Below are 12,016 nucleotides of genomic sequence, written 5' to 3'. Positions count from 1 at the left end.
TCTTATTATTTCTTATAATAAACCTTTTTAATATAATTTATCTTATAGTAATAATAATATTTAAGACCTTAATAGTCTTATTTACTTTTCTATATAGCTCTAAGTATTATAAGGCTAGCTTTAATATTATAAGAGGTATTATTATTTGTTTTCTTACCTTAGTTAATATTATATTATAAGTTATTAACTTTATTATTACTAAACTTAAGGTTTTATAATTTCTTTTATAAGAATTATTAATTATTAATCTTAATTACCTTATTAATATATTTAATAAGATTATTAAGTTATTTTTCTTTATAGAGCTTTATTTATATTTCTTTTTTAAGTTTATTAAAAAATATAGATATTAAAGGTTCTTAGTTTTAATTAAGTTTTAAGGTAAATTAAAAGTATTTTATTTTATACTTTAAGGTAAATTAAGTTTATTAAAGTGCCTTAATTTTTTTTTTAGCTTATACCTTTTTATTAATAATTTTAAAGGCCTATTAAAGTATTATCTTAAAGGCTTTATAATCTAAGTAAAAATAATAAGTATAAGGTAAATATTAATAAATTAAGGTTATAAGATATTTCTTTATAATAAGTTTAAATTATGCAGTAATATAATTCTTAAGTCTTCTTATAATATATTAAACCTTATTAATAGGTAAAGTAAATTATATTAACTAATATATTATAAATACCTTTAGCTAAGTAAGGAATATTAATAGCTTATAAGTAGTTTTATTAAAGGGTTTTAAGAGGTTTAATTTTAAGATTTCTCTTATATCTCTTTTATTTATAGTAATAGTTATTATATTATTAATATTTTAGATATTATCTAAGTAAATTATATTTTAGATATATTAAGTTTTATTTATTCTCTTAATAAGGTTATATATTTTATTTATTTTAGCGCTTATAGTAGTAATTTATATATAGAGTTATTTAATATTTTCTTTATTATTATTCTTATTTTTTATATTTTTATTAATTAAAGTAGCTTAGATAAATATAATAAGTAAATAATTAATAAGTAAAACTTATTAATAATTATTTATAAGAGTTACTTAAATAGCTATTATATTTAATATTATTTAAGGTAATATAAGTAATCCTTTAAATAAGAGTTATTTATATATAATAATTATATATATTCCTAAGGGATAAACTAATTATATTAGGTTTATATTAATAAAAGAGAATATTATATTATCTTAAATAAGGTATAAGTTATATCTAGTAATATACTTAAAGGTATTAAATATAACTAAGTTATATTAATAGCTAAGGTAGCTATTATATAAGAAAGTATTAATAAGTATATTTTATATACTTAGGTTATAATGCCTAATTATTATTTTTACTATTTTAGTTAGAGTAATTATATAAGTAATTATAGTAATTAGAGAGGCGATTATTATAATTACTTTTAGAATATTAGTAATTATGCCCTAGTTAGTAAGGAATTATAGGGCTTCTTCTTAGTACGTAACCTATGCTTAGTTAGGCTATAATATGTATTACTTCCTAGATAATTACTTCCTTATATAGTTAGTATATAAAAGTAATTATTCTAGGGGTAATATTAAAAGATTAAATATTCCCCCTAGCTAGGATTTTTATAATTTCTTTTTTATTTAATTTAAAGCTATTACTATTGCGTTTTTTATATAATACTACTACTTAATAAGGTTAATCTTAATACTAGCTAGATTATAGCCTTAATACTAAGGAAAAAGCCTAGCTTAAAGCCTAAGCCTCTTATAGAGTAGAAACTAAGGAGGATCTTACTAATTTAATGCCTAGAAAGAAGCTATTTACTAAAGTAAAAGGCAGAAGTCTTTATATAGCTAATTTATAGCTATATTATAAAGAAGGGTTAGAAAAAGAAGCCTATGGTTTATAATACTTTAAGGTACTTTAAAATACTAGAAGGAATAATTTATAAATAGTAATAAAAGTATAAGTTTTTTCTTAAAAAATATTATTAAAGATTTTGCCTTAAGTAGCTAGGCCTTAAAGATTAAATATATTTCTTTTTCTTAGAGTGCTATACTTAAGGGAAAGTAGCTATAATCTCTTAGTTTTACTAGAAGGTATAAGCTATTTAAAAGGAGTTATACTTAGATTAAAGCTCTTAGTTTTTTTTTTTATTAATTAATAATAAGGCTTTTTTTAATATTATAATATTATAAAGTAATAAGTAATAAAGTAATTAATTAAGAGGCTAGAGGATTATATTAATATTATAAATAAGTTCTTATAATTTATTAGGTATATCTTTATATTATAATTTTAATATTAGGCTATTATAATAATCTTAAACTTATTAAAATACTAGTTTTATTAGCGCTTTATACTTAACTTAAATAAGATTTTAATTTTATTTAAGTATCTTAATAGCTTTACTTAAGAAATATATAATATAAAATTAATTTTTAAGAAAAGTAATTATAATAAGTAAAATAAATAATAAGCTATCTTAAGTATTTATATATTTATAGATAATAAATTTACGCTTTAATTAATTATTATATTTTATAGTATTTTTATTAATAAAAATTATTAAAATTATAAGAAAAAGTAATATTTTTATTTTTTTAATATTAATATAGAGTTTAATAAAATAATATATAATAATAAGGAGCTTTTTTTTTTCTTAGATTAATAATAAGTTTTTTCTTTTTATTAAAGATATAAAAGAGGATATATTACTTATAATAGATATAGCTATATTTTATAAGATTAAAGGGATTAAAAAGAAATTAAAGGATAATAATATTTTTCTTATATTTATTTTTCTTAGCTATATAAGTCTTTTATAACCCTTTAATATTACTATTAATATTTTTTTTAAGTAATAATTATAAGAGGTAATTAATAAGTATATTAAGTAAATAAAAAAAGAGAAAAAAGAGGATTTTAAGTAATTAATTAGTAATAAGAGAGTTATAATTATTTATATAGTTATTTTTATTTTAAAGCGTCTTAGTATATAATTAGAGATAATTAAAAAAGTATTTTTAAATTATAAAATAAGTATATACCTTAATAAGACTAAGGATTAACTAATCTAGATTAAGGATATACCTTTTAATTAAATTAATTTTATTAGGTAAGAAAAAGCTAAGAAAATTATTATTAAAGATAAGGACCTTATTAATCTTTTATATAATAATAAGGAATTCTTTATTACTAATAATAATAAGCTTTTTTTATATATATAATATTATAAAGAAGTTATTAAGTAGCTATAAAAGTAGTTATAAAAGAAAGGCCTTAAGGTATTAAGGAAAAAAATAGATTTAATTTAATAATTATAAGATAATAATAACTCTTAGAAATATTAAGAAAGAGATATAATATATATTAGCTAATTAAATTATTAGAATTAATACTTTTAGAAGTCTTATTAACCTTATTATCTTATTAAAAAAAAGCTAATTTCTTTTATTATTTATATTCTTTTCTTAACCTTTAGTCTATTTTTAATATTAAAAAAATATATATATAATATCTATAAAGTTAGCGGCGGCGGCGGCTATTTTTATTATTATAATATTAGAGGGTAGCTTTAATAGAAGGCAAAGGTTAGAAGTAGGAATAAGCCGCCTACTTATTTTTAGTAGGGGATTTACTTTGCCGCTTATCCCTGCCCTCTATGTGGCTTGCTAAGAGATGCCGGTTGAACTTAAAAAAGCGCGAATTTACTAAGTTCTTATGGTAATGTCCTGTGGTGCGACCTCACTTATTGTGACGACACAATAATCTTCCAGTTTGTAGCCGATGCAACCGCCTTGGACTGGAGTGCAAGATTGAGCTTGGATGTAGGAGAACAAGAAAGCGGAGGTACGTAACAACATAAGAATAGATGTCGTCGTCTTTGTTTACCGAAACTGATTATTTAGACGGTCAGTCGACTTGGTAAACGAGATCCGCGATTTGAAGAAACGACTGGAAGAAGCTCAGGATGGCTCCAACACATACCCAACATTAGAGACAGCTCAAACCAGACCAACAAGTGAGATGGATTGGGCACTACCCGCGACTGCTGGAGGTCTTCTACCCACCCCTCAGTTGACGCAAACCTGGGTCAACTTCAGCTCGATAGCAGCCGTTCGACCGTTCTGCCTATGCAACAACCACCTCCGCCCCGATCCCTGTCGATGAGTCCCCTACAGCAACAACTGATGCTACAGAACATCCACGTGCTCCTGGCCTCACTACCCGACCTGTTATCGATGAGCCTGATCCGCGCCGACGCTTCTCTAGTTCCCTTCCACGTCCGCAGGCGCTGGGTAACACGGCGCTCTCGGTCGAAGAGATTGAAGAGCTGTTCAATATGTATGGTCCTCAATGTTCATGCTGATGGCACCACTGACAAGTCTCTCGCTCATAGTTATCGGACATCGTATCATCCTCATATGCCGGTTATTGATATCAACAGATCTCCTCAAGAGTATTACCACCTATCTGAGTTTCTGTTTTGGACCATCATCTCGGTCGCCTCTAGGCGCCTGTCATCCCATCCAACATTATTGCCAAAGCTCGCTAGAAGTGTAACGGATCTCATGTGGAAGACACTGCGGTCCGTCTCCTACTCCATAACGACAGTCCAGGCATTGGCCCTCCTCTGCACCTGGCCCTTCCCGACAAGCAACAGCACGGCAGACCCGACTTTCATGCTTGTAGGAACAATGCTACAAATAGGGACACAGATAGGCCTGCATCATGCTCTTAGTGCCCAAGACGTTTCTAAAGTACCTATCAAACTAGAAGCATTAGAGTATGCTGAATGGGTGCGAACCTGGGAGGCCTGCAACATTGTAGCGCAAAGGTCAGTCGGCCAGGGATTCTATCATTGCATGTGCTAGGCGAACAGCTGCTGATTCACTCTTCTCAGTGTGAGTGTTGGCTGTGGCCTTCCCATATTCGTACAGACACATGATGGTCCTTTATCGGTGACCCAGATGACAGAGTTGTCGGATTCCCCCGCCCCGAACTTGTCGCTTGTTTACCGTCGTCGGGTAGAGCAATTTAGACTGAGGGTATCCTCTTCCCTCGGGCGTCATATTCCAGAAGATGGGGGGGATAGTGCTCGTGCAGATGAGAGGTTGACCTTATACCGTCTACTTAACATGGTTTTGGCCGATCTGGAGTGCCAATGCGGCGCAGAAAGAGGTATTTCACGCCCTTCGTTGATTCCTCTTTGTCGATAATGGCTAAACATGCTCTAGCCTTGAACGTATGGTACCTCACAGCAGCTAAGCTGCATCTGCATGCATCCTACCTTCTTGACGATGCCACTACGGATGGTTACAAAGCCAGAATCATCACACTATATCTCACAGCGCAACGTCTCATAGAGCTAAGCATCGACAAAGCCACGGAAAAGACAGGGTTCTGTCACTACTGCCCGTTTTTTTGCTACCAAGTTTTTACTTGCGCTGCCTTTGTGGTCCTCAAGATTCTAATGAACGGGTATTTCCGCTCCATCATCGATGTCAGTGCTGGCACAAAGAATCTTGAAGCCGCCATTGCCGCCCTCCGAAAGATCAGCGTTGTGAACAACGATTTACCTGCCAGACTCGGAGACGTCATTAGCTTCTTCTGCGCGCTGCCTGACACAACCGTCGTTGGCGGTGTGACCATCGACGACTTACGCTTACGGCAAGTGAAGAACAGAATGAGCATGAGGATAGTGTACGACTGCTTGTGGACATGGAGACGATACTTTCAAGAGGAAAATGAGAAGGACGTGGGGGATGCCCCCTTCGCGGCTGAAGATAAGTCACTAATTGCACTCAAGTTGCTTACAAGCATGCTGACATATCTTAATACAGATAATTGTCACTCCCGAAGATGTACAAAGATCTTTCAGCTTTGATATCCCTATGGAGATAGGTGGCTTCCTGGATAGTCTTTCCTTCTAATAGGGGGCAATCTACGCACCTAAAGAGCTAAGCGCAGCTTCAACAAATAGACTAACAGTTCCCGAGGTTCAGGATTATTAGTATTGTGTTTCAGGGTCAGGTTAGCCCCCCCCCTGCGTAAGGTCTTAGTAAAAATATCTGTAATTTAAAAAATCTACTTTGAAGAATTTTTAAGAAATTAGCTTTATAATATATAAGGCCTACCTTATACTATTAATAGCTCTTTCTTTAAGCTTTATAATAATATTTTTTTATTATAAGTAAGTTTATAAAGAGTAGTTATTTTTATTATGGCTTAATAAAATATCTTATTATATATTAAGTATTAATAAGTACAGCTTATCCTTAAACTTATATATATTACTTATATTATTATTTGTATAAGAATCTTCTTTTTTTTAATTATTTATAAAAAATAATAACTAAGCTATTTATATTTTTTAATATAATATAAAAAGAGGATATTTCCCTAGGGATAAACTAGTTATATTAGGTTTATATTAATAAAGGATTAAGTTACATACTTTAAGGCAAAAAGTATAAGTTATATTTAATAATTTACTTAAAGGTATTAAATATAATTAAATTATATTAATAATTAAGGTAATTAATATATAAGAAAATGTAATAAGTATATTTTATATATTTAAGCTATAATACCTAGTTATTATTTTTATTATATTAATTAAAGTAATTATATAACTAATTATAATAATTAAAAAAGTAATTATTAAATTACTTTTAATATATAAGTAATTATACCTTAATTAATAAAAACTTATAAGGCCTCTTCTTAATATATAATATATATAATAAGTAAGTATTATAAATAAATAAGTATTATATTTTTTTTATCTTTTTATAATATATTATAATAAAAATATTATAAATTATTTAATTAATTAAAACTATTAATTATATTCTTTTTTAAATATTTTAATTATTACTTAATAAATCTTTATATTATACCTAGGCTTATTATAAATATTATAATATTAAATACTTAATTATATTAATTTTTTTAATTATTATTTCTTAATAATTTTATTATTATTTAAATATTTATATTTATTTAATTAATTACTTATTTTTCTTTTTTTATTATTATTACTTTATTTTTTTATAATTTAGTTCTTTTTATTTTTTAATACTAATTTAATATCTTATTTACCTCTTAAAAGTTTTTAATCTTAGCTCTTAATAATATAATCTTATATATATTTCCTTTTATTACCTTTATAAAAGACTTTATTGCCTTTATAATTAACTCTAGGGAGTTATTATAATACCTTTTAATTTATTTCTTAAGGTATTTAAACTAAGATTCAGCCTTAAGTATAATCTTTAAAGTCTTTAAGACCTAAGGGGTAAAAGGTTTAATCCCTTTTTTAATAGGTATTAAAGTTTATAATTATATATTAAGCTTTAAGACTATAATTTCTAAGTTAAAAAAAATAATATTAGCTCTTTTAAAAGCCTCCTTAATATTTCTTTTTATTATAATAGCCTTATATATTATATAAAAAGCTAAAAAAAACTTAGTTTTTAAAATATACATAAAAAAGTATTTAATTAAATATTTTATTTTTTAATTATAAGCCTTTTTTAATAACTTAAAGTACTTAATATTAAGTAATTAAAAAAAATAAAAAAAAATAAAATAATATATAAAGCTAAATAATTTTTCTTATAATATCTCTTAAATTTAATAAATTAATAACTTTTATAATTATTAAAAATTAAGAAATAATAATAATTATTTAATTACTTAGGTATATATTAATTAAAATATTTAAATTATTTAAAACTAATTTTATTATTAATTTAATTATTTTAAATTATTATAATAACTTAATTACCTAAGAGGTTATTATTTTAATATTAATTAATAAAGTAATATTTATATATATTAATAATAAATAATTAAATTATTTAGTTTTTTATATTAATTACTTAAATAATTATAATTTATTTTTAATTTCTAAGCTATATTTATTTTAGCTTTAAATACCTTTTTAAAATTATAATAATTATTTTATTTATAATTATATTTATAAAAAAGCTAATCTTATTAAAATTATAAAAGATTATTTAATTAAATATTATATTTTATAATTATATTTCTTATAAGGTAAAATTAATTATAAATAATTATTAAATCTTTATATTTAGCTCTTAAATAATTATAATTCTAAAAGAAATATATCTTAAGCTCTAGGTATTACTTAATAAAGTTTAAAGCCTAATATATATTAATTAGTAATATATCACGGTTAATAAGTAATTAATTTTTATTTTTTTTATATTATATAACTAAGAGGGAAATCCTTATAAATCTAAGTTAAAAATAAATTAAATAAAGATCTATTCCTTTAGATTTTATAATTTATATAATTTAGGAATAATATTAAGTTAAGCTTAAATACTATTTTATTACTAATATAACCTATACTTAGAGACTTAGTAGGTCTCTATAGCGTATTAGATACTTAGCTTAGGGTTATTTTAAAGGGCCTAAAGGGTAAGAAAGGTTTTAGTCTTTATATTTAAGTCTAATATATTTAGTAATTAAGAATTAATTAATTAAATACAAAGTTAGATATAAGAAAGAAAAGAATAATATTTATTTATTTATAATGCTTATTTATTATATATATTAAGTTTAAAATAAATTAAATAATAATCTCTTTCTTTAAATTAAAGAGCTTATATAATTTAAAAACCTAATTATATTAAAACTGTATACCTCTCTAGTAATAACTTAGTTTTAAATACTAAACTGAATATATTAATATAATATAATAAATATTTAATTTTAAGTTATTTTAAAAAATATAAAAACTAAATAAAATATTTATCTTATTATTTAATTAAGATATCTTTAGTAATTAAAAATATATTAATTAAATAAATAATAAAAAAATAAGATACTTATAATATATACTTATCTATAATATAAGCTTATTATATATTAAGTAATTTAATAAGAGTGCCCTTTTAGGCTTAGCCCCGGCGTTATAACTAATATATATATATATATTTATATAGATAGTTCTATTTAAATCGCCGGTGAATAATACCTAGGCGTCCCTAGAGCATATATAGCTATACGTTATGCAATGTACTAATTTGTAAAAACGAAGAATTATTAGGACTTTTAGCATAGCTAAATTTAGGTGGGGGATAATGTACCCTTCATTTGTTGCAGTCGACCCCTAATCATGACCGTCGCGAAGTCTTAAGGCAGCTCAAATAGATAACAGCGCAAACCGTTCAGGCATGTGATAGAAGCGCTGTGGCCGGACAACCGTCCACAGTATATCAGTTTACGTTATGGCTCAGCAGTCTGCGTTTTAAGTTTAAGTTTCATCCATTATGACGAGTCATGAGATTATAAGAGCCACCATAATGCTTTGATCCAGTCCCTCCGGATCATAAATTGAGGATGCAAGGTTAAGACACAATGCTCGCTGCGATTATTCTCATAGCCGAGGCTTTGCACACGCCATGGACAGAACCACCAACTTGAATTCCTCGACGACGACAGACGAGTCCGATCCCGGACCATCGTGTTCGCCCCTCCTAGGGGTGTTTGCTGCGGTTGCATTGGTCGTAGTGGTTTTCAGGGCCATTGCCCAGTCAGAGCTTTTCCCTCTATAAATTTTTAACTTAGGCGTCCAAATCGCAGTCATCCTCGACTTCGCACAAGCTCAACTCATCCGAAGCCTAGTAATTCCTTTTTTTTTTCTTTTTTTTTGGGTGACCACAGAAGGAAGGGGAATTAGAATGTACTGCGTAAGAATTTGTGGCTGCAATTTGGCTTCTGTGAAGGATGTCAGGCTAGCTGTCCATGACGGGTAATTGACGCGGGCATTGCATTTCCTCATACGGTGTTCGGGGTGTAAATCTGACCGTAAAGTTTAAGCTGGACGCAGTTTCCGGCAGTGTCGCTACCCCCTGCTGGTTAACGCCGCATGCTCTCCTTTCCAGGATATAAGCGCGTTTAAAGGCAGGGTATTCCCACCAACTCTGAGAGCATACGACAGCCTGATTTACAATCTATTTGCACTTAAATTGATATCCGAAGTCGCAGTTCAACCGTTTTCCGAACATCAAGAAACATTCACAGCATTGCCGTTACCTCCGAGACCTTGTTCAGGGATTTTCCAAGTTGAACTTGCGTTAGGTGAAACAGCTGGACCCTTTGGCGAGATGTACTTCCGATTCCCGCTTCTCTACCCTCTCCTCGCACTCCTGGTTCCGTTGGCGGTCGACTGTGAGCCGATCCTCCCAGACACTCCGGGAACCCCAAGTGTGTCAATTGAAGAGGAGGGCCGCAGCTACGATGATCTCAATGCAACGGTTGCCCAAGCGCTGAATCTCAGCCCAGTTCATTCGCTTTTGAATAACACCAGGCACAGAGTCCTGCTTTCGGGATTTCAATCCGAACCGCATGGTCATGCCAAGACTACAGAGGACAGGTTCGAGGCGGCGGTATATGACTACACCGGAGGTAGAACCATTATACTGAGTGGCGGCATCCCTTTCGACCCGAGGAGAGTCTCTCTTATTGAGGCGAACACTCAACCACTTGTCATCTCGGACGAACTCGCCGAAGCCGGTAGGATGGCAGATCGACATTCCGACATGATTGTGACTGGCGGAATGCCTCCATTTATAACACATGACTTCCCGAATGGAACCTCGCACAGAATTTTGAACATAGCCATCATCGACGAAAATTCAAGCAGATTGGCCCTCGTAAACATGAACAATGGAACGGTGGATTTTCCCCAGCGTCCCTCCAAGGAACCCTTGGCATGTACGGCCCCGCCTCCTTCAGGTCAACAGTCGATCACATCAGCACCTGGCACAGCCAAAATCAGGATAACGCAGGGTGGGGCAGAGCTTTGGACTCTCGAAGCTGTCCGGCCCGCAGCGTCGTCCGGACACAGGGGCTCTGGAATCGAATTGAGACATGTCAAATACAAAGGCAAATCTGTCTTATACCGTGCCCATGTACCCATTTTGAACGTGGAGTACAAACCGCCATTGGTTGCCGGCTGCGGCCCCTATTACAGGGACTGGCAGAGAGAGGAATATCCCTTCCAGTGCACTGGAAGCAACGTCGCCCCCGGTTTTAGGAGGTGCGATTCCCCGGCAGAGACAATTCTGGATCCTCCGCACCGGGATGGTGGTAATTTCGGAGGAGTCGGGGTCTATGTTGAGGGACAAGAGGTTGTCCTCAAGTCTCAACTGAGAGCCGGGTGGTACAGATATGTGTCTGAATGGAGATTTCACGTTGATGGTACACTCAGGCCCCGATTTGGATTTGCGGCAGTCTATCAGCCCCCGTTCTGTGTCTGTCAGGTGCATCACCATCACGCTTATTGGAGGCTCGACTTCGACATCGGCACTTCGGGCAACAACCTCGTCCGCGAGTTCAACAAGCCGCCGCTCTTTGGCTCTTCGAATTACCACGACCATGCGTACGAGATTCGCAGGCCAAAGGACGCGTCCCATCAGAGACACTGGGAAATTTCGAATACGAGGACCGGCAATACGTACTCGCTGATCCCAGGCACGAACGACGGGACAAGTGATTCGTACGGCGTCGGAGATGTTTGGGTGGTCAGGTATCACGATAATGAACTAGACGACGGCGTAACTGTTGTTGGTGGTTCAGCGTCGGAAACGCAGGCGAACATAGACATGTTCTTGACCGGAGAGCCAGTCAAGAATGAGGACGTCGTGATCTGGTACGGGGCGCACTTCAAACATGACCAAACTCATGAGCTCAGCGCCAGCCACATCGTTGGACCGACCATTCGCCCTCTCAGATGGTGAGCTTGAATTGAAGTACATAATTCTGGTGTGGGAGTATCTGCATCACGAATTCGGCGTGATCCAAGGTGGAAGCCTATCTGGGTTGGAACATGACAGGCAAACCCTGTTGGCCTGGATATATCTTGTTCTGAACAGGCCCAATGACTAGCTCGCTTTAACAATACTGCGCCAGGTATATTATTTTTGTATAGCTCGCAATCGGTTCACAACAGTCCGGTCTTTACGCCAGCTAACAAACCAATGGAAGACGG

At 31.1% G+C, this 12,016-nt stretch overlaps 2 protein-coding genes across 2 annotated transcripts; both read left to right on the top strand.

The window, feature by feature from the left end:
• Positions 1-5,123: 5,123 nt before the first annotated feature.
• Positions 5,124-5,872, top strand: MRS44_003974 (uncharacterized protein; the record flags this gene model as incomplete). The annotated part of the gene is made up of 2 exons (XM_065621993.1): positions 5,124-5,166; positions 5,223-5,872. The coding sequence occupies 2 exons, from the start codon at positions 5,124-5,126 to the stop codon at positions 5,870-5,872; spliced, it is 693 nt and encodes a 230-aa protein (XP_065478065.1).
• A 4,258-nt stretch (positions 5,873-10,130) lies between these two features.
• On the top strand, positions 10,131-11,765 carry MRS44_003973 (uncharacterized protein; the record flags this gene model as incomplete). Its single annotated transcript, XM_046281758.2, has 1 exon — positions 10,131-11,765. One exon carries the CDS (start codon positions 10,131-10,133, stop codon positions 11,763-11,765), a length of 1,635 nt encoding a protein of 544 aa, XP_046124000.2.
• Between the last annotated feature and the right edge of the window lie 251 nt (positions 11,766-12,016).

This window comes from Fusarium solani (genome assembly GCF_023522795.1).
Source record: "Fusarium solani strain SB1 chromosome Unknown bctg00000002, whole genome shotgun sequence".
NCBI lineage: Eukaryota > Fungi > Ascomycota > Sordariomycetes > Hypocreales > Nectriaceae > Fusarium > Fusarium solani.
The sequence above is the reverse complement of the archived record's forward strand: the minus strand, read 5'-3'. Positions and strand labels throughout refer to the sequence as shown.